The sequence below is a fragment of the Podarcis vaucheri genome, assembly GCF_965113315.1.
Source record: "Podarcis vaucheri genome assembly, chromosome: 8".
NCBI classification, from domain to species: Eukaryota; Metazoa; Chordata; class Lepidosauria; order Squamata; family Lacertidae; genus Podarcis; species Podarcis vaucheri.
In genome coordinates, this window is record NC_138766.1 from 61,150,625 (window position 1) to 61,173,476 (window position 22,852).

At 40.5% G+C, this 22,852-nt stretch overlaps 2 protein-coding genes and 1 long non-coding RNA gene across 9 annotated transcripts in view; 1 reads left to right on the forward strand and 2 right to left on the reverse strand.

Annotated features, from left to right (window-relative positions):
• Window positions 1-1,483, reverse strand: part of EYA1 (EYA transcriptional coactivator and phosphatase 1) — an 84,729-nt gene extending 83,246 nt beyond the window's left edge. For 2 of the 7 annotated variants that reach the window (XM_082233831.1, XM_082233824.1), the window contains exon 1: window positions 730-1,483. In XM_082233831.1, the coding sequence (XP_082089957.1) occupies window positions 730-840 (111 nt within the window). In that variant the 5' untranslated portion in view covers window positions 841-1,483. The remainder of the gene's footprint in view (window positions 1-729) is intronic. The other 5 variants (XM_082233823.1, XM_082233822.1, XM_082233826.1 and 2 more) reach the window with 5 other exon arrangements.
• The window catches only part of TRPA1 (transient receptor potential cation channel subfamily A member 1), a 387,382-nt gene that overhangs the window by 99,997 nt on the left and 264,533 nt on the right, over window positions 1-22,852 (reverse strand). The gene's annotated exons all lie outside the window — the stretch shown is intronic.
• LOC309538513 lies at window positions 44-3,397 on the forward strand. The gene is made up of 3 exons (XR_014222257.1): window positions 44-183; window positions 2,172-2,226; window positions 3,319-3,397. It is a non-coding gene; the product is annotated as an uncharacterized lncRNA (long non-coding RNA).

The window sequence follows — 22,852 nt, forward strand, 5'->3', positions numbered from 1 at the left end:
CGCCGCCGCCGCTCCGAAATTCCCGCTCAAACGCCGCTTCGGGAAGAAGCCGCGGCGCGCGCGCTCTCTCTCTCTCTCCCGCTCGGCTCCTCAGCGAAGGCGGCCGGAGGTATTATCTGTGGGGAGGCTGAGCAGACAAAGGAGCGGCAGCCCAATCTTCATCTCTTCCCCCTCTCCATATAGGTGGTTTTACATTTTATTTTTTTGCCCAGTCTTGTAGGTCTGCCTCGAGGCTTCTCTCTCTCGCTCTCTCTCTCCCCTTCTCCCCCCTTTTGTTTATTTGTAATGCAAACCACAGCTATTCTCTTGTCCTTAAAAAATAAATAAATGCTAACACAATCGAACCGAGAGAGCCCTGGGCTGGCTTGCCTCAGAGGCAAACCTTTGCTGGCGAGCAGTTTGGGTATGCAAATGAAGGATCCCGCGGTATGTGAATAAACAGCTGTGGGGGAAGAATGCGGCCCGAGCGCGCCCTGTCAAGAAGCGCGCGGGATTTCTCTCTCTCTCTCTCTCTCTCTCTCTCTCTCTCTGTGCTGCTGCTTCTGAGGCACCATCACCACCAAACCATTTATAGCTTCGGAGAGGAGGCACGGGAAAAGCCAGATCCGCACCTTCCGAGCGAGAGAGAGCATAATTAGCTTTCCTCAGCCGAGAGCCTTGGGGGATATGGGGGGGGGCGGATTTAAGCCCCTCTGAACGGGGCAGTTTCTTTTAAGTGAGGTTTCTTACGAGAAGCCCGAAGCGGACGACAAACCGCGGGATCCAGCCGGGAGAAGCTTCATAAGGAAGGGGACGATCCAGTCCACTCTTTACAATAATAATAATAATATCACGCAACATTCACGTCTGAACTCGACTTGGGCGCGCGTAGCAGATTCGTCCTCTGCTGCGTAAGGAAAGGGGCAAAAATATCCACATAAAAAGTCAGTTCAGAAATATTTAACCTACACTAAACCCTGCCCTGTGCCAACATCAAGCAATCTGACACGATAACCACAAACCTTTCAACAGTTCATAATGTGCAGATACAAATGATGGTGGGCAAAATGAATCATTTAAACACACTTCGACTTGGATTTCATTTTTAGAGCAATTGCACCTCATCCTTATTCATACTTGGTGGTGCACAGTGTCTTTTTACATTAATTGTGTTTTTATCTGTCCTTTGTGTACATAAAAACTCAGGCTAGGAAAGAATCTAGTGGGAATATTTTGGGTAACTGATGTCTTTTTAAAAGAATGATATTTTAATACAATTACCGTTCTTCGAAAAATCGAACTACACATCACCAGAGAAGCAGTGCCTCCCACCCACAATAACAGAGTTATTCTGAGCTATTTAAACCAATCTCACCATAAGATATACATTTATAAATAAGCACAGCCTCCTCCACAATACAGTACAAATAATTTTCTCACAAGGAGATAAACACTGAATTGTATACATAGCTTACTTATACAAGTTCAAATGCCCTAACTAAAACTGGTTTCCGACTCACATTCATAATTTTGTCTCAGAGTCTGTTATCATATATTGAGTATAGCCTTACCTTCCATTAACAAACTTTGTGATTGAAAACAACTCTCATAAATAGAAAATACCTTCTGGCTGCAATGTCCAGCTGATACACATTCTGAAGAAAATCTATCAATAAAACTTTCCACCAAGCAAAAAAGTTGTGCCTAACAGTCTTAAGCTGATACACCAAGGGTCTCTATTTGCTTAGCGCTGGCAAAGAAAAAATAAAAAAATCATGGGATAGACACCTACCATATATGGAAGGTTAAGGTCAAAATCCACATATTTCTATTGGATCTGTTCATGGAGCCAGTATAAACAGAGATGCTTGCCTTCTTTATATCGCTTAAACGTCATACTCAAAGTGTTCTTTATAATGGTTCATTAAACTGCACTAGAAATAAATTTATTTGCAATATTTTAATTTTATTAGGCAAGATTTTACTAAAATCAAATCCTTATATTTACTATGACACAAGGAATAGCCATTGCTCTGGGCTTTATTTTCATTCTAAGCAATCTGTTAAAAGAATATGTTATTGATGTTTATCAGCATAAATTTGTTTCTCCAGCACACTGTTAAAATGAGAACATTAGAAAAGTTAGTACACATTGTATGTAGATAACTATTAAACCTTGCTTTCTTCCCCAGAAACACACAACTGCTGGAAATAATTTTGCAAATATGCAAAGAATAAAAAAGTGAGGTAATGTACCAAACCTGATATATTTCTACTATACAAATACAATACTAACCCAGTCTCCCCCCCCCAAAAAAATACAGTTTTATTAACTACATTAAGGCTGCAAGCCTACATACACTTACATGGGAGTAAGTTTTACTGAACTCAGTGGGGCTTACTTCCGAGTAGTCATGTATCAAATTGCTCTTTCAGAAGTTTTAGAATAGATACTAAAGCAATTGCTTTCCATGGTTAAAAATTTGTACTGAAATCATTTGAAGGTTACACAATGAATTCAGTCTGAATGTATCCAATGTCAAAATCATTTATACTCAAATATGTATTTACAGTGGTTGACAGACAAGTAGCTAATTTTATGTACAAGATAGATATATTCAAGTCTGGAAAGACTAATCTACCTTGGATTTGCAAGAGATTCATTGGTGAACATTTTAATAATCCTTTAGTAAAGCATTCATTCATACTTCATACAGTGAGTGGAGATATAAAGGATCATAGCTTTGTAGGTCTGTGTTAAACTCCTGATCTGACTATTTGTATATAATTATTTGACAAAATGCCAGTAGAATCTGAAAAAAATACCTGTTTCAGCATAAGCATTCCTTTTTAAATGTAATTTACAAACCACAGATTTGCTATTGGAGGCCAATTTTTCAGCAAGGGTAAAATAAGCTCTGTTTGATTTCACTATGAGCCTTATTTATATTATCTGAAGCGCCCTTCTTGACTTTATATGAGCAGATTCCTGGGTTCTGCATAGGGAAATGTGTTAATTTTCATACATTGTTTCTGCTCTTAATGTCACCAAGGTCCAATCAACCCTCTCCAATTCACAGTTCTTGCACACAACTTATCTGGCACTAAATTATATTAATATCAGTAGGACTTAATCCAACACATGCATTTAAGATCAAGGTGCTGGACAATGATCCTGAAACTTTATAGCCTGTGATCCCAAGCAAGGACATGCTCTTCTACTAAAATCAATGGAAATTATTTCTTTATATGCCTTTTTAAGCTTGAGAAGTCTGAAAAAAGCATTCTAAAATCCCACTGACATGCTACATATTATTTATTTGTCTAATAATTTTTCAGACATGTTACTGGAGAAGACTCCTCCTGAGGAGACATAGCTGGGGTTTTGTTTTGTTTTGTTAAAAAAAATACAAAATACAATAAAGCAATAAAAAAATCAAATGGTGTCAATTTTTTTTAACCACCCTCCAATTCAGAAATTTCCAAGCAGTTCACAATAACTCATAAGACATAGTAAAATAACATTAATCAATAAATATAGCAGAGAAAAAGTTTTTTTTAAAATTCAAATCACATGCCAACTGCTGGTTTGAACTAGAAGTTTTCACCTGACTCTTAAAAATCTACAGGGAAGAACTCTAGCAGGCTCCTCTAGGAAAGGAAAGCATAGAACAGGCCCCACAACCAAGAAGGCCCTGTTGTATGTCCTCCCCAACAGACACAGAAGTTGGTCCTTTCCTGCAAATCGCAGCAAATGAATTTCGAAAGCCAAAGAGTTTGATATTTAGCAGCATTTTGCATCACTTGCAAAAGGTGAAACAAAGGCAATACATTTGCTTAAGGCATCTTCAAATTATATCCTGCCATCTCTGAAATCCTTAAAGAGCAATTTACTCCATAAATAGTCCTTGTTTAACAGAATCTGGTAACTATGTACTGGAATGCAAATTTTGCAGTATGCAAATGTTACAAATTACTTCCCTCCCACTCATCTTAAGGAGCTGATTTAGATACCTTCAAAAGATTGTTCATTCCCAGTGTGATATTCTATTTTTTATTATTATCTTTGAACAGAAGCCCTCAAAGCTGTATCAAAAAACTGCTTTTGAAACTCCACTGTGCATAATGGATCTTGACTCTCCTAGTAAGAAATACATGTCAGAATATGTGTGTGTGTCATACTCAGAGTAGACCCACTGACATTAATAGACATGAGTAATCTCATTCTGAATATGAATAATGTTGGCTACAACTATGATTCTATGAACCCATAGTTTTGACGTTTGACTCTTTACTCTCTGTTCCTCTCTGAATCTTTACTCTCTGTTCCTAAATTACTTATCTTGATCCACCAAGGCAGATCATGTGTATGGAACCATAATTGCACATATGCCAATGCAGTTAACAAAAGGAAGCAAAAGCAATAGCTCTGCATCAGATTTTGGATGCACCTTGATTGGTCAAGAAAGTGGTTCTCATCTTCATTTGCAACTTCTCACCCTATCCTAATCAATGTAATACAGGAGACTGTGTGTTTCACCAAAAAACATTGGTTTTTGGTGTTAGAAGTCAAGGAAGAAATTCTTTATATCATGGTTAGGGAACCTGTGGACTGTAACTCCTATCAGCTTCAGCCAGCATAGCAAATGGTCAAGGATGGTGGCAGCTTTAATCCAACAACACCTAGAGAGCCACAGATGCCCAGTCCTAGCTTTATATTAAGTAATTAATTTAGAATTCTTGACAACCTGCTTTTTAGTCAAAAGACTTTCAGAGTGGGTTGCATCCATTAAAACCTCTAAAAATGAGGCTTTGCGTCAGATGAATCTTCTTGGGAAACAATTCTATAACCTGGGCATCACAAAATACAAGTTTCACCACCCATATTTCCTCTAATGATAGTGAGACCTGAAGAAGAGCCTCCAAGGAAAATTATAATAGGAAAGTTCATGTGGGGAAAGATGGCCTTTCATGTAGTTTAGTCAGCAGTTTGTGGGCTTTCCTTGGGTCTTTCTCTGGGAATCTTAAAATACACCAACACTCCATGTAGTAGATCTATTGTTTCCTTCTTTTTAGATCCGTCTACCTGGCTCTATGCTTGTAATAACAGCAAGATCTCTGGCAACTGACAGCTCTTTACTTACACTTAAGGAAAAGGGGGACAAGGAACTCTAGTTATTGGAAAAGGCTCACTGGGATTTAGTGATAAAATGTGCAAGCCACTGTCTGCAGTAGAGTTTTGAGGTTGAGAAGGCACGGCTATGTCATTGTATGTTCACTATAATGTGACCTGATATCAAAACAATGTTCTTGGAGGCTGTAGGTATTGTCTGTGTCACGCCATTGTAATTCCATCAAGTAAAACATCTTTAGCTTTAAAAGCACTAGTTCTCTCAAACACAATGTTTGTGTCACCGTAGAAATCACTTAATAATGAACAATAAAATCCAGTTCAGAGCACACAGATTCAGTTAAGTAACTTTATTCTTTTGCATAGTTCCACTAGGGTCTAAAGCTCCTGAACCAAGCATTGTATACTACTTAAATGACTGTAAGACCAAGATGAAAACAGATCAGGAACATTATAGGCTCCATACAAAACACTGTTGATAATGATTTATATTAACATTTTAATGCATTCTCAATATGAGAGGGGGGAAACATAATATAATAATCATTTGCTACATGAGTTGACGGTAATTTGGTTATTCATTTTAATAAAGCACTCAACACAGATAATAAGCACGCTTTGTGACTAGATCATAATTATTATGGGTATATGCTTCCAAATACATTTAATTGTGTGAAAAACAACAGATTGAATTATACTTCCTAGAATAATCAGATCTATTCCAATACTTTATTGGCTCCTTGGCCTTCACAAAAACTATAAAAACAGAAGTTTTGCATGCCATGCATGTGGTTTTGAAATGTTAGCTAGCCTTTTAAAAATTACTTTGAAATCAACAATAAAACAGATTATTTTTCTTTGTAAAATTGAATAAAAATTAGCAATGTGTGTAGTGCAGCCAAGGCTAAGTACTTTTAAGGCTGCAATCCTATATACACTTACCTGGAAGTAAGTCCCATTTAACTTAATGAGGCTTACTTCTGAGTAAACATGCACAAAATTATACTGTAATACAGGGTTTTCTAGAATTCGGTCATTAATTTCGGAGAGTCTTAAGCAAATGCTTAACTGTCATCAAAGTCAATTGTATTTTTAAGTGCCTAACTTGGACTGAATTGTACTTGGTGGCCTAAAGTATTTTCTTTTTTCACCAAGGAAAGGGTTAGGCAGCTATTTCAGAAAAGTACATTGCTGCCCATGACATAAATTTCATTAATTATTATTTCCAAGAGTGTTGCTTACAGTACTCTTCCCTGGAGGCAATTTAAGGCTGTGCAACCAATTTGTCCAAATTCAAACTGAACCAGCCAATTTGTACAGATTTGTGCCAAATTTGGATCGGATTGACACAGCTACAAAACACTACAGAGTGGGTTGCATGTGCCCAAATAAATTTGTGACAATTCGTGCCAGTCTGAAACTAAATATTAGTATCTCTAAAGCTAGACTTTCTCCACTGCTGTAATTATTAAGCACGCCATATAAGAAGAATGCTGGGTGAGGAGAGGAAGGAAAGCTGGACAGCTCTAGCTTCCAATCCAGGGCTAGAATCTCACCAAATACTCTCCAATCACAGTGCTTGGACAGAGGGATGGTGGTGTCAAAATGCAGCAAGCTCACCTCTCTTTTAATAAGTCCTGTCTCTTAGGTGTCAATCAGCCAAAGGCCTGGTTAAAGAGGGACATTTTCTCCTGGCGCCTAAAAGGTGTATAATGAAGGCGCCAGGCAAACCTTCCTGGGGAAAGCATTCCACAAATGGGGAGCCACTGCAGAAAAGGCCCATTCTCTTGTTTCCGCCCTCCCGTTTATTAGTACTTTTGTGTGTGTAAGTCTTGTAAGTACATTGTACACCAGGGGTCAGCAATCTTTTTCAGCAGGGGGCCAGTCGACTGTCCCTCAGACCTTGTGGGGGGCCGGACTATATTTTGGAAGAAAAAAAATGAACGAATTCCTATGCACCACAAATAACCCAGAGATGCATTTTAAATAAAAGGACACATTCTACCTTATGTAAAAACACACTGATTCCGTCTGTGGGCCGAATTTAGAAGGCGATTGGGCCTGATCCAGTCCCCGGGGCTTAGTTTGCCTCCCTATGTTGTACACAGTCAGTGCACAAGCAGCACACATGCAATGCAATAATACTTGCATGAGTGTATTTTTTATTTTTATTTTTGAGTACACACACACACACACACACACACACCTGGAACTACCCATTTTGAAATTTGACAGGATTAATCCCTTCTTGAGGGGCAACCGTATATCCCAAGTCCATGCACCAATGTTAAAAACAAAGAAAGTTATGGCTGTTTTGGTTTCCCATTCCCAGTCAATGGCATTTCAGATTATTTGTTTTTTCCTACACTGTGGTTTGGATCTGTGCGTCAGGTCAGGCTGGATCCTGATTGCCCCGAGTCAGGGCTGGTATAAATAGCTGAATCAGGCTCTGAATCAAATTGTGGGGCTTGGGGGGGGGGGGAGATGCACAACCACACAACCCAGATCCAATGCAGCAATGTCATTGATCTTTCAGTGTAGTCTGTATTGCGGAGAAAAGCACATGCTTAATTTGCTGCTATTGCAACCAATCATTTCAGTTTGGATAGTTCATGCCTGGTTATTGTTTGTTTTGGGGTGGATGAACAACACCATCTTGTAGAAGTGGCAACTGTAAATGACAAAGGAGAATGTCTGAATTAAAAGTATAGTTAGATGGATCACTTGCTGTATACTCCCCCCACCTATTAATTGGTTAATTCCAATTAACCATAGTGACTCACTTGAATACTTCATATCATATACGTAATATTATTTTAATTGTATTTACCAGAGATCCATTAGTTTGCCATTGAATACAATGTCAAAATTCCAACCAAAGTCAATGCAAGCAGGATTTGATCTCAGAGTTAAAGTGTACTGATTACACAGTGGCTGAAATTTGTCCTTTAAATTTTTTAATAATAATGAAAAAAATCTAACGAGTTATAATTGGAGAACAATGGTAGGGGTGGAGGAATCCAGCAGCTTCAAAGTTTTACCCCTCCTCCTTCGTTCCAGCAGCATTAGCTCTTTTTCTTCAGTTTCACAAATCGGAAAAAGAGTAACCTCTAAAGCTGTTTTAGACTGAAGGTCAGAATTCAAAGGGCTGGTAACTTAATCCACAGAACACTACAATCACATTGCTATTGGAAACACACTGAGGAGTATTTGCATTCTTGAGGCTTATATTAAGCAATGTCAGTAAGTATACAACCTGTACACAGTACATTTATACATATACATACATATTAAACACACACAAACATTTATATTAAAAAAATAGAGAGGCGGGGGGGGGACCTTTCCTTAACTTACGGTTGCAAGAGATCAAGTAGCCTAATGCCACTGAATTTTACTTTAGTGCTCTGGGAGGTGAGGAAACTGGACTGTGTGTTATTTGGTAATTAAAGCAACAGCTTTGGTTTGTTTTAGCAAATACTTAAAAGGTACCTTTTCCAGCTCAAATGTAAACAAAGGTTAAGATCTTATTTAGTACCATACTTTCATGGTACTAAAAATTTGACAAAATAATAAATAAGCACTCGAGAGACAGTTCTATTAATATAGCCTTCTATTAACCCCAGCCATTTCAGTTTATATAGAATTAAATAAAGATTTAACCCTATTATGAGAAACTGCTTTTTTCAGGCACAACAAACAACAAAATTTACCTGGAAAGTTGAAACCAAGGTGACATAAATTTCAGGGAGGGGGATTATTTGTATATTTATATTGACCTTCATTTATATTCCCACTTCTTTTGCTTCAGTCATATCCCCATCCATTTTGCCAACACAATAATTTTATATGACAGAATAATAAATAAATTATATGGAAATTATTATTATTATTTTGCCAAATATGAGTGTCTTCATTTTGTTTGCAAATGGGTCCATTTAAGAATTCTAAATGGCATGTCCTTTCTTATAATCAATGTGAATTGTTTTTATGTTTCTGTAAAACCAGTTTCAGGAAGTATTATAAAAATCAGGGATTTTGCCTTGAAGAATGGAGTTTTATTCTCTTGCAGGGTATTAGTTTAGATGAACAAGACTAAATAAAACAACAAACTACAACTGGAAATGACATTTCCTCCAGCATTTGTAAAATAAAAGCTGTTAACCGTGCTGATAGAGACTGTCTAGGATTCAAGTTACCTCAGGAAAACAAATCACTGAGAAGCAAGGAGAAGGATAATAGTAGTGCAGCTATCATGTCATCCCCTGCTGGCTGATCTATAGAGCTCCAATTAGCTGAGGCCTAATCGGAAGGCTGTTCACTTTCTTTTCTTGGCCGGTGAGATATGAATTCATTCCCAAACAGAAACTCCTAGGCAGGGGGAAACTAAACAGAACTTAAAATTACAGATTAAAACGTGAAACTTTCGATAACTTTGCTTTATACAGCACAGTACTCATTCAACAATATTAAGGGGGTAATTTAGCCCAGTTTCTAATACAGTATTTACTCACTTTGTTTAAAGCCCATATTTTTCTAGTTTACAGTAGCATGGGGCCCTATGCCAAAATGCATGCTAGTACTAGTGAAAATGTCTGAAGAACCAGTTTCGTGTAGTGTGCTAAATCCAGGAAGACCTGCATAATCTCCATTTGATTATGCAACGCAGTGGCTGATCTTAGACTAGCCAGCATATCTCATCGTGGACTACAAAGGAGAGGAGCTGTGTGTCAGTGGTAGAGCACATGTTCTGTATGCAAAATGTTGCAGGTTCAATCCCTGTCATCTCCAGGTAGGATTGGCCATGTCTCCACCTGAAATCCTGGAGACCCACAGCAAGTCAGTTTAGGCCAGGCACTCCCAAACTTGGCCCTCCAGCTGTTTTTGGACTACAGTTCCCATCAGCCCTAACCACTGGTTCTGTTGGCTAGGGATGATGGGAGTTGACAATAAAGATATTAAAAAAAAAATTGTAGTCACAAAACAGCAGGAGGGCCAAGTTTGGGGGTGCCTGGTTTAGGCAATACTGAATTAGAGGGACCAATGATCTTATTTGCTATCCAGTGTTCTTATGTAAAGGTAAAGGGACCCCTGACCATTAGGTCCAGTCGTGGCCGACTCTGGGGTTGCGGCGCTCATCTTGCTTTATTGGCCGGGGGAGCCAGCGTACAGCTTCCGGGTCATGTGGCCAGCATGACTAAGCTGCTTCTGGCGAACCCGAGCAATGCACGGAAACGCCATTTACCTTCCTGCCGGAGCAGTACCTATTTATCTACTTGCACTTTGACGTGCTTTTGAACTGCTAGGTTGGCAGGAGCAGGGACAGAGCAATGGGAGCTCACCCCATCGCAGGGATTCGAACTGCCGACCTTCTGATCGGCAAGCCCTAGGCTCTGTAGTTTAACCCACAGCACCACGCACGTCCCTGCTCTTGTGTACTCTGCAGTAATTATTGTTCTACTCACGCCTACCCCACTTAGCACTGCATTGAATTCCACCCACACGTTTAATAAGGCAACTATATGTGTGTGTACACACACACTTCTTTGGATGGAGAGGATTAGGTAAATCTAACTAGGACTACATTAACATGCACACACAAGAAGCAAACAAATACACAGGGTGTACACAAGGCATAGGAGAAAGATGGCTGAGTAATAAGTGGTCTGTGTAAGGCAATGGGGTTGTTGTTTTTTTAAAGAATGGGCTGCTCAGAGAGCAGTCACCAATGCTGATGTGTGGAGTGCTGGTGATGTCTTGACCTAGGACATTGCTCTTTGTTAGGCTGATGATGAGCCTGAACTCCATGCAGGCTTGGGCACGAGTCTTTGTAGAGCTTCCTTGGAGTGTGCTGTCAAGGCTGTGTCATCTACAAACACCATCTCTTAGATAAGAACCCACCACAGTTTTGTCTCGGAGTGGGGATGTGCCAGGTTGAACAGACCCCTGTTGCTCTTTGAATGGAAGCATACACCATATTCAGTCAAGCTGAAGGCACAGGACAGCAACAGGGAGAAGGGAGAAGAATAAGCCAAAGAGAGTCTTTATAAGGAAGGTCAACATTCGTCAACATTCTACATATCTGGATAGACTTGGCAAACCAAAATGGTTTTTATTAGATGCGAAAAGGAAGTACAGTGATGCCTGATAACAAGGAAGAAAGATTTCTGCTTCAGCAAACCAGGATCCAGAGATGCAGGAACTAAAAGGGAGCCCATAAAAGGACTCTTGACCACCAACAAGGATCTCCACTTCAGCAAGTAGGGATCCAGGCAGGCAGAAAACTAGGGGTAGTTGAGGAAAAGCTGCGGAAGAGAATGGAATCAGTCCCCTAGTTCCATGCTGAAATAAAGTGATTTCAGTACGAGTGGTTTCAAGCAGCAAACTGAAGAATTTGGCTGTGAAGCCTGGTGTTTATATAACTGCCCTAAACAAAATCTCTGAAGCAAATTCCAAAATTGATTTGCTATAGGGAGGTGTAATTCCTGGGCAGCCTTTCTTGCAGCACGGTGTAACTATGCACTTATTGGCAGGATGGGGTCCCCACCCTGCAGACTTTTCTTTTGTGGAGGCCAATAGTGTTATGCACTCTTTAGTTAGCATGATTAAATTAAATTTAGACCGGCCTCCTCTCTGGAGCAATGCCCTATTGTAATACTGGCTTGTCAGGGCTTCATTGCCTGAGGTCCTGTGCATGTGAATTGCAACATCATCTCAGTCGAGGTGACCAATTTCCACCAGGCAGTCATCCAGCAGCCTCCTTGCTTTTATTGCAAAATAAACCATAGTCAATACTGGAGCGAAGTGCTTCCCAGGCTCTTGCAGCTAGCAGCCTGCCAACACTTCCCTTTTACCTTTAAAGAAAGACAAAAACACCTTCTGCAATGATTTCCTTAACGGTGAAAAGACTGTGGAGTCTCCTTCTTTGGAGGTCTTTAAGAAGAGGCTTGACAACCATATGTCAGGAGTGCTCTGATGGTGTTTCCTGATTGGCAGGGGGTTGGACTCGATGGCCCTTGTGGTCTCTTCCAACTCTATGATTCTATGATTCTATGATTCCACACACAACAACATCACTAACAGAGGGCCATCTGAAACACAGGTAGACAGGCTCCTTGGCTTCCCATGCTTACAAGAAAGCCCAGCAGTGGACGTTGTGAGGCTTTCAGGAAGCATAGGCTACTGGGAGGGCTGCAGAATGAAAACCTCACCTCTTTGCTATTTTCACATACAGTATCTTTGAAGATAGTTTAAAAAAATATGCACGCTATCAATTCAACATGGTTAACTTTTGTATTTGATTTTATGCATGTGTGTGTGTAAAAAAACAAAACAATAAGAGTTTTTGAATTATTGGGGAAATGTCATTGGGCTCTTAATGAAATCCATGAGTCTGACCATCTGATATCCCCAGCTTTAGCCAAATCACCTCCCACTTTGTCCCTGTTAAAAGCAGCTGCTAGGACAGGTATCACAAAATAAAATTGGGGCCTGCCTTCCTTCATTCCCCTTCCCATAATTCAACAGCAGCAGTTACATCCCACTTACTTAAATATTAGTGCCAGTGCAGGACTTTCTCCCAGTGCAAATAGCAGCAGCAGTGAAGAAGCACTTTTGGTCAGGACTGTGGTACCTGCTATAATGCTGATAATTATCACCTCACAGCAATTTCTATTTGCATTTTTTAAATAAAAATGTGCACATTAAATCATAGAACTGTAGAGTTGGGTCATCTAGTCCAACCCCCTGTGCAAATACATATTTAACACCAACCTAGTTTGGTCCTCGGGATGCAGGTGGCGCTGTGGGTTAAACCACAGAGCCTAGGACTTGCCGATCAGAAGGTCGGCGGTTTGAATCCCCGCGACGGGGTGAGCTCCTGTTGTTTGGTCCCTGCTTCTGCCAACCTAGCAGTTCGAAAGCATGTCAAAGTGCAAGTAGATAAATAGGTACCACTCCGGCGGGAAGGTAAACGGCGTTTCCGTGTGCTGTTCTGGTTCGCCAGAAGTGGCTTAGTCATGCTGGCCACATGACCCGGAAGCTGTACGCTGGCTCCCTCGGCCAATAAAGAGAGATGAGCGCCACAACCCCAGGGTCGGTCATGACTGGACTTAATGGTCAGGGGTCCCTTTACCTTTACCTAGTTTGGTCCTCAGTAACAGAGCATGCAGAAGGTCACATGCTGAATAACCACCGGCATCTGCAGGAAGGGATGGGTAAGACTGCTGTCTGAAACCCTGGAGACTGTGTGTCAGTCAGGGTAAACAATACTGAGCAAGATGGACCACTGTTCCAACACTATTTGGCAGCTTCCAACATACTTACATTCCTGTTCGGCTGCACTGGTTTTTCACTTTGCCATTAAATGACCTGAGCAAGCAAACCTTGAATGTCTTCTGCCATGCGAGCACTTGAGGTGCTGACCATCTGCTCGGCAAGACCTTTTTAGGATCCAGCAAAAAGCAAGATTTCTTCCATGATGCTACTGCTGCTTTGAAACTGTCCCTCCCAGGAGGCTTGCTAGACCAGCTCACTTATAGCTTTTGGCACGCAATGAACATTTTTATTCCACCACCCTTTTCATATTTTGACTGTGACAGGTATGGGTTTATTGGCAGGTGCTGCATTATCGTTTTGGTCATTGAGAGTGATGCTTTATATTGTGGTCATATGTCTTGATTTTTATTGTTATTGATTTCACGTTATTGTAAACTGCCTTGCATAATTTCGGTCAGAATGGTGGTCTAGACATCTTGAAAATAAAGAAATTAAGTAAATAATCCTGAATGTTTGGGATCATTGAGTCATCTGCTACACGCCTCTATGCATTAACAGTCAGCATTTTCTGAAAATTATTTCTCCCCATGGACCGATGGGCTCTGATGCAGAGCAAGTGGCAATCAGTAGATGAAATCCAATGGTTTTAGATCAGCTGAGTCATCAATTGTTTCGTTTTTGGAGCTGAGTTCTAATTTAGTCACACTGAAGACAAACAAAACTCAGCTAGTTTGATATCAGCATTTCACTTTAACAGAGATTTTCTCAGAAAAACAGTTAAAAGTGATTAAAAGTGGGACCTTTTTAATTATCCAACAAAAACTATCTTTTAATAATTGTAGCTAACACAAACATTTTCCTTTTCAACTAGCATATACTCTAAACTTAGAAAGTGTCCAGTGCTACTCTGAGAAAAAAGTTGCAAGAGGTATACCCTATATACAAACTGTACACTGGTACTCAGTCAGAAGCACAAATGCTTAAATTATCCTGAATTACATCTTCAGTCCGTAAAACAAGCAAAATTAAGATTATATTTTCACTTATATTGGGCAATTGAGTAATTATTATAATATGCTACTGAAAGAAACCAAGCATAAACAACAGATACTTATGCTTCTACTGTATTATTTAGAGATATTTTGAGCAGATCATAAAGTAACAGGATTCATAATTGCGAGCAATACAGAGGTGCTTACATTGATTGTAACTAATGAGGTATTGTTATAAAGCCTCGGGCATCTTGCCACTTGTTTTGCATAAATAATGTAAGGAATAAACTTGCATCCTGTTAACGTGGTGCTTTTTTTAACTCGTCTGCTCAAAACAGAGTGAAGGTGTGGGTGTGTGACAATAGACCCATCATGCATGCACAGAATGCTATGCAGATGTCTGTAAAAATTAATTGGTGAAGTGTTCATGTGTAGCTGCTCGCCGTAATGGCTTGGCCATCACCGTCCATTTTGAGTCAAGCAGACAAGCTAAGGGTTGGATCCTGAATTGCCCTTCCATCCACAGCAGGGAATGCAATCCAGCACAGACTCCAGCTGGATGAACACAGGAAGGAGCCTATTTCTGCTAATTCCCCTACAGCTAGGGATGGGAGATCCCATTTTCAGCAGACACAGCAACCCTAACTGATTTGAAATGTTTCTTTTTCACAGCAACAAGACAATATTTCCTCCCTGTCTTCTTAACTTGTCTGTCTATTTTTTTAACTGACCAGGCAGAGAGCCTGTGAGACACTGGTGTGATTCAGCACCAGGCATCAAGAAACAGACTGGAAGTTAGATTAAGGCTTCCATACATCCTCCACCCCAAATCTTGGAAACCAATTTGTTAAGGATGCTGGGAGTTGTAGTTCTGTGACGGATGAACTACAGTTGCCAGGATTCTTGGGTGTATGTGTGCTTTAAATATAATAATAATATTATAATTTATTATTTATACCCCGCCCATCTGGCTGAGTTTCCCCAGTCACTCTGGGCGGCTCCCAATCAAGTGTTAAAAACAATACAGCATTAAATATTAAAAACTTCCCTAAAAATGCATTTTAAATGTATGGTGTGCATAAGATAGTAGCCTAGACGGAAATCTCTAGGACCTAGGAGAGCTCCCAGGCTAAAAGGGATGCTGCTGCCACTGGGGGTTATGGCTCAATACTGGAGAAGTCCTGCGGACAGCTCAGACCTCTCACCTTAACTGTGACTTAGCAAAACTTTATAAAGGGGATTCCATCCTGACTTGGAGCATCATACTTCAGCATCTCCAGATAGCCTCCAGATGCACCTTCATTGTTCTCTGCAATACTTTTGCTCATTCCCTTCCCTCTGGTGCTCCAAATGCTGCAAAATCAACATTTTTCAGGGACTCTGGGAAATGTCCTGAGCATCAGAGTCCTTAACATCAAAAATCTGGAGAACAACACATCCCAGGGCTCCTTGTGTCTGGGATCTAACATTTGCCGTATTTACCCATTTGTTCTACTTGTCATTCATTTAAGAATGTCTAGAAATGGGTCCTATTCGGTTCAGTTTTCCACTAGTCCCGAAATGTTTGCACATCTCAAATGCCCAAACTTCATAGGATCAGTGTTATTTTCAAAAAGAGAGATGGGACAGAGAAGCAGGCTATGAATCTTGTTCTTTCAGGCCGGTCTTCCAGATGCTGAAGAACACATACAGTGTGCTGGCATTGAGTCAAATCCCAGAGAAGATATGGCTGATGCAATCTTGCACTTTGTAAAATGGCTTCAACAAGGGCATTTTAACTGGGTATGTGCAGCTAGACCCTTCATATTAGCATGGGGTGGGGTGGGGGAGAGGAATTAGATCCATGTTATTTATTTTTGTGTGTTGAATCCCGACCAATATGATCTCCTAGTAATAAGTATATTTGGAACAAATGTAATAATATCCACATGGATATAACCCTCAACACCTATCTATGCTTAAATATACTAGTGCATGTTATTGATAAATTGATATTTTACATGGTATATAAAACCGAGGCACCCTCAAATTTTCCAATCATTTTTAGAACACCTATTTGGGATCATAGCACCTGATAGCTACCTTTTTCTGTGACCAGGAAGCAGTGAGTGGAGAAAAGCCAAAGAGGGCAATAAAGTTCCCTCACTGGAAATTATGCACAGAAAAGCTGTTTTCTTTTTAAAGTAAAGAATTTAATTTTAAAAAGCAAAGGGATTAGATACACACAGCATCCAGATGAATAAATGCAAAATGTAAGGCAAAGAATTGCGTTTTGCAGAGACATATCACCTTACTGGTAAGTAGCTCTCTGAATAGGTTTCTAAATGATTGATGCTGTTTTAGCTAATTCTGACACTGTCTTGCTTTTTTTGACCTTGGAATGAAAATTCGGTCAAAATTCTCAAGAGTAAGTTTGAACCTTTGGCTCCACACCACTCTATCCTGCCATATGAGTCCGTGCCCATTATAGATGTGTGCATACATCTGTGCATATTGCTTCTTAATATGCACATTTGAAAGGCTACAGGAAGATACCCTTTGGCCAATGTCAGGGTCAAGCTGCACATTAAGCACACTTCTTTCTTTTTTTAAAGGATGCTTAACATTACCACTTTTCACTTGGAGGAAAAGCAGCCGATCAGCAGCTGTTGCTAGTGAGAAGAGGCAATCAGACAGAAAACAGTAAATTGCCATCCTTTCTCCATTCCCTTGCCTTACAATGGGGATAGTAAAAAGGGGCTCTCAAACTTTCTACCCACATGGCTCACTTAGCTGAAAATTACATAGGCCCACCAGTCACAAAATGGTGGCAGATGGAGGCACAGTTTCCAGGCACCAACAGTAATCTATTTGTTTTGAAAATGCTACATTATTTTCCACAGCATTTCCTTGTGACAAGCAGTTCCTATATTCTCTTCCTCTCATAATCTTCCCTTTCTATTTCTGTTATTAATAAATAAAAATTAAATGCTAATCTTTGGATTTGATTTCCCCCCAACATTGCCTCTTTTTACTTCAGAAAGGGGCAGCCTTCCTTCCCCTACCCTGCCCAACTCTTATGTTTCTCAGACACTTTTACTCAGCATGCAAAGAGTTGCTGGTGCTGGCATTGTCCCAACCAAACGACTATGGCACAGCTAGTGGGTAAGGCAGCCAAAGGAGGAGACACTGTGCAGGCTGTGGCACTTGAGACTCACCTGAAAGTGGCCCATTGGCGGGTCCCAGCTGATAGTTTGAGGCTGCATGCACACCATACATTTAATGCACATGCCCTCCCCCCAAAAAAAGAATACTGGGAACTGTAGTTTGTTGAGGGTGCTAGGAATTATAGCTCTGTGAAGAGTAAAGTACAGTTCTCAGGAGGATGTTCCTTAAATGTCTGTGGTGTGTACACAGCCTGAAAAACACAGTTGTAAAGGATCGGGGGGGGGGCACAGTGGGCGAGGGCACTGACAAACAGAAATTCTCCTGGAAGTTCCCCTGTAATTCCTGCTGCAAGTCTTGCCGTTTCTGGTAGTTGATGAGAGATGTGAGGAAGTAAGAGAAGGTAGCAACAGCTCCTACTTCACCCACTCTGGGTATCGCACAGTGCCACCTTCAGAGAAAATGGGCACAGGAGCCTCTGTCCAATTGCTTGCCCTATCTTTCTCTGGGTGCTACAGCTTAGAGGACTGGACATGGACAAATTAGCTCTAGTAGCAACACTGGATGGGGCCGCACATTTCACCTTTATATAAGAGAGGCATCCAGCCACTTCAGTGGGACTCAGGATGAGCACTGGAATGCAGGTGCAAAGGCACATTCAGACACCAAACACAACAACATGACCTCTGCATACATAAGTCTGCTTCCACATGTTCTCTGAAGAAAGCAAGATATCCTTACTGACAAACCAAGACATTTTCAGAGTTGGAAAAACTGTGCATTGTTTAGCATATTCAAATTCTTTTCTCTAAGGCTTCTGTTTGCTATGCCTTTGACTGAGTTTATTTGCAGCATGTATTTTGTTCATTAATTTTGTTTGCATATGTTGATTTAGAGCGGGTTAAACATAGTGTGGACTTGATGCAACTAACCCTCTCACCCAAGTATTTAAGTAACAAGCTTTTTTTACTTATGTTTTGTAGCAACATGCATACTGCAACTTTCATTTATACTGTAACTTTCCCTTGTCACGCGCTACTGTTCTCCTGTGCAGAAACCACTGGCAGAAGTGAAAAAGCAGGTCACCTAATGATGACAATGTATTTTAAGCATTACAAGCTCTCTTGAAATCCTACCTTCAGCAACACAGAACGGCAGCTAAATAATTCATTGGGTATTGACAAGGTCCGATAAAAGGGAAGGTCTGGATTGCACTGGGACCAATAACTTCTTTTCCGTGTCCACAAGGAAGATGCATTTCTGCTTCCTTCCCCTTTTGGAAGATTTACATACTTCTCTCTTCACATTATGTTGGGCTCTTAGTGCTACAGTTCTAGCTGGACAGTGTGAGAACTAACTATATCTGCTTTGTCCTGCACATTCATTGAGTGTGACATCATATGCAGCTGATTCCATAGTCATGTAAGACATATTCTCAAATCATAAGGCTTCTCCAACACACTGAATAAATGCTTCTTCATTGCAGTTTCTTTTGCAATGTCTAGATTTCCCTTCCTCCTACCATAGACATCTAAACTTAGACTGCAGCCTGTTACAAAGGAGCTTCGATTGTAATCAACATGGCTGCAATGTACAAAAGTGTGGCCCAAATGGAGTTTTAATTTGCTTGTTGGCCCACTGACGTTGCAGTATATGAAAGGCTAAAGTTTATTATACAACCCTTTTTTTAAAAAAAGAGCCCTGCTGCTCTATGATATCATTCATACATGCGTCAGAAAGCATTGTAAATATGGGAGAAAATTAATTCCTCCCCCCCCCTCCTATGTAATTTGCTCTAAATTGTACTGCAATGACCTGCATCCTTTTGCTGTATATCTATTGTCATGGTACTTCAAATGCACTTAATAAATTGCACCTTCTATGAAAAGAAAAGGTGATGGATTGAAAAATGTTTAGCACAACCATGCATAATTGATAGGCTCCCTAGTGCAAATAAGTGTCTAATAAATAATTAAATTTAATCTCATTATAAGAGTTTTCATAATGGGATAATTTAATTAAATGAAAGCCAAAGGGTTTCTAGGGGTTGAAAGATGCTGGTGTTGCTATATTTGGCTAATGGTCTAGGGATGCTAGAGTGAAGAAGGGTAATTCACAGGGGTGCATGCATTATTTAATGAATCCCTCCGAGATAGAAGAAAGGACAGATCAATGATAAAATGACAAGTTATCATTGCTTACAAAGCACATTTAAACAAACTGAGTAATGTTCAAAGGGGGTGGGGAGAGACTTTTCAGCTCTCTTGTAAGATAGCCGTATTCTTACTGTCACATGTTCATCCTTCCTTTTTTCAGAGGCATACTTTTGCTACATTATCACTTTATTAAATTTTGTCTCCATGTCAGAGTGAAAATAAAAGCAAAACCTTGCAAGCTACTGGACAGTTAGGTCTAACTGAAAGTTATAATGGATACAGCATGTATATACGATACTAAAAAATTGATAGCTCTGTCATGTGGGACCCATTAACAAGCTTTTTCGGCGGGCAGAGTTTGGGGCTTCGTCTCCAGGAGCACTTAGCTACCCTAGGATGCTCAAGCCATGCAGACTAAGTAGTTATCTTATTTACAGGTGATCAGTTATGAATTAATATGAATGGTAAATTGTGCGTCTGAAGTTGGGGCTAAATGTTCTTCTATGAACAACAGTGATCAAGATACAAGACGTTAATAAAAGGAAAAGGAAGTTATCTAGGATAAATTAATTTCTAAGTAGCATGACAGCAGATGCAACCATAAAGTTTCTAATGAAAACAGTGGTTTATATCTGAAGAATATATAACAAAAATATTATGCTACAGTTAGGGTGTGTTTCAAATAAAGGTTCAAGAGAAGAGACCACAGGCTAAAGGAACAAATAAAAATAAGTTAATGGCTTTTGCACGAAAACAGCAGTTATAAATAGAGTTTTTGGAAATGTATCTCTTTAATACTCGACAATGAACTATAACTGCTGCTCCTTAGCTTTCCTGGAAGATGTTTAGAATTTATGCATCTCTATATATTCTCCTTTATAATACAGAAGGAGCTATCACACATTGGCCTGGCCATTGTGACCATGTGAGCACGATGCAGGCTCCTGGAGAGGATCTTACAGCTGGTTTGGGACTTGTAGTATAAACCTTGGTTCTAGCTCATGGTCAATGAGGAGTGAGCTCACTAGGAGCCCTAGTTCAGATGACATGCCAAGACAAAGCTTGGCTTACCTTAGCGTGGTACAGCAGCAAAAAGAACCAGTGAAGAGCAAGGGGCCTGTGCACTTGTCTGGAAGACCTCACGCTCTCAAGGTCAAGGTTTGGCTTAGCCTATTGAACCAGGCTGGTATGTCATTCTTTTTGCACTCTATTTAGACAAATTATGCCAGTTTACTATGAAACTGTTTTAGCAATGTGATCCAAATCTCTGACTGGCTTCATATTTGTCCATTTTCATGCATCTAATTTGCCAAAGGACACATTTCCTCTGATCCAATGGCAGCTTCAAAATGGACAAAGATCTCATTCATACTCAGAGATATTCTGTCCACTTTAATGCATAGATGGGGTGGCTTCATAGATAACAAAATATACACATGCAGAACTCTCTATAAAAATTCCAATTTCCTAATCTGGGAATAATCCCAGTCTCCTCCTTTTGCCCCATGTAAAATCTGGACCACTCCCTTGCTCTGAAGTATTTTAAAGCAGGATCATTTAGAAAGCCTCCTTCTGCACGATAAAATTTGGGATGAAGACTCTTCAAGAAGGTATACCATACTCCATTCTGGCTCCTGGTCTCAGGGGTCCTCAAAACCCCACGTGATCCCCTGTACTCAGAGCATCCCTTGGTGGAGAATTTACTCGAAGGGTTTCATTGCCCCCTCTCATTACGGGACTCCACTCATTTCGTTTTATATAAACTGTGATCTCTCCTGTTTTCTCTTACATAGTTCTTCTGACTCTACTTGTACAATGACCTCTCCTGCTAGCTTTTCCAGCTCCCTCTCCTGCTCCCTCTTTCTGTCTCACCACTATAGATGATAACCCTAGACCCCTTATGTTCTATTACTCTTCCTCATATGCTCAGGAAGATATGTGGAAATCTAAGGTGTGTGTGTGTGTGTGTGTGTGTGTGTGTGTGTACAGATATGTGTGTGTGTGTGTGTGTGAGAGAGAGAGAGAGAGAGAGAGAGAGAGAGAGAGAGAGATTTTACCGAAAAGGTGGCAATACTCAGAACCCTTCCAAAAAGAGGCAAAACACTTACACACTCCCACAGACAAATTAAATGCAGACCATAAAAGAAGCCACTCAGCAGAAACAAACAACCCCCAAACCTCTATTTCTTAAGGGAGCTCAGGAAGCCTGACTGGGGCACTGTGGTGTCCATGGGTGCCATATTGGGGAATCATAGAATCATAGAATCATAGAGTTGGAAGAGACCACAAGGGCCATAGAGTCCAACCCCCTGCCAAGCAGGAAACACCATCAGAGCACTCCTGACATATGGTTGTCAAGCCTCTGCTTAAAGACCTCCAAAGTAGGAGACTCCACCACACTCCTTGGCAGCAAATTCCACTGTCGAACAGCTCTTACTGTCAGGAAGTTCTTCCTAATGTTTAGGTGGAATCTTCTTTCTTGTAGTTTGGATCCATTGCTCCGTGTCCGCTTCTCTGGAGCAGCAGAAAACAACCTTTCTCCCTCCTCTATGTGACATCCTTTTATATATTTGAACATGGCTATCATATCACCCCTTAACCTCCTCTTCTCCAGACTAAACATGCCCAGCTCCCTTAGCCGTTCCTCATAAGGCATTGTTTCCAGGCCTTTGACCATTTTGGTTGCCCTCCTCTGGACACGTTCCAGTTTGTCAGTGTCCTTCTTGAATTGTGGTGCCCAGAACTGGACACAGTACTCCAGGTGTGGTCTGACCAGAGCAGAATACAGTGGCACTATTACTTCCCTTGATCTAGATGCTATACTCCTATTGATGCAGCCCAGAATTGCATTGGCTTTTTTAACTGCCGCGTCACACTGTTGGCTCATGTCAAGTTTGTGGTCAACCAAGACTCCTAGATCCTTTTCACATGTACTGCTCTCAAGCCAGGTGTCACCCATCTTGTATTTGTGCCTCTCATTTTTTTTGCCCAAGTGCAATACTTTACATTTCTCCCTGTTAAAATTCATCTTGTTTGTTTTTGCCCAGTTCTCTAATCTGTCAAGGTCGTTTTGAAGTGTGATCCTGTCCTCTGGGGTGTTAGCCACCCCTCCCAGTTTGGTGTCATCTGCAAATTTGATCAGGATGCCCTTGAGTCCATCATCCAAGTCATTG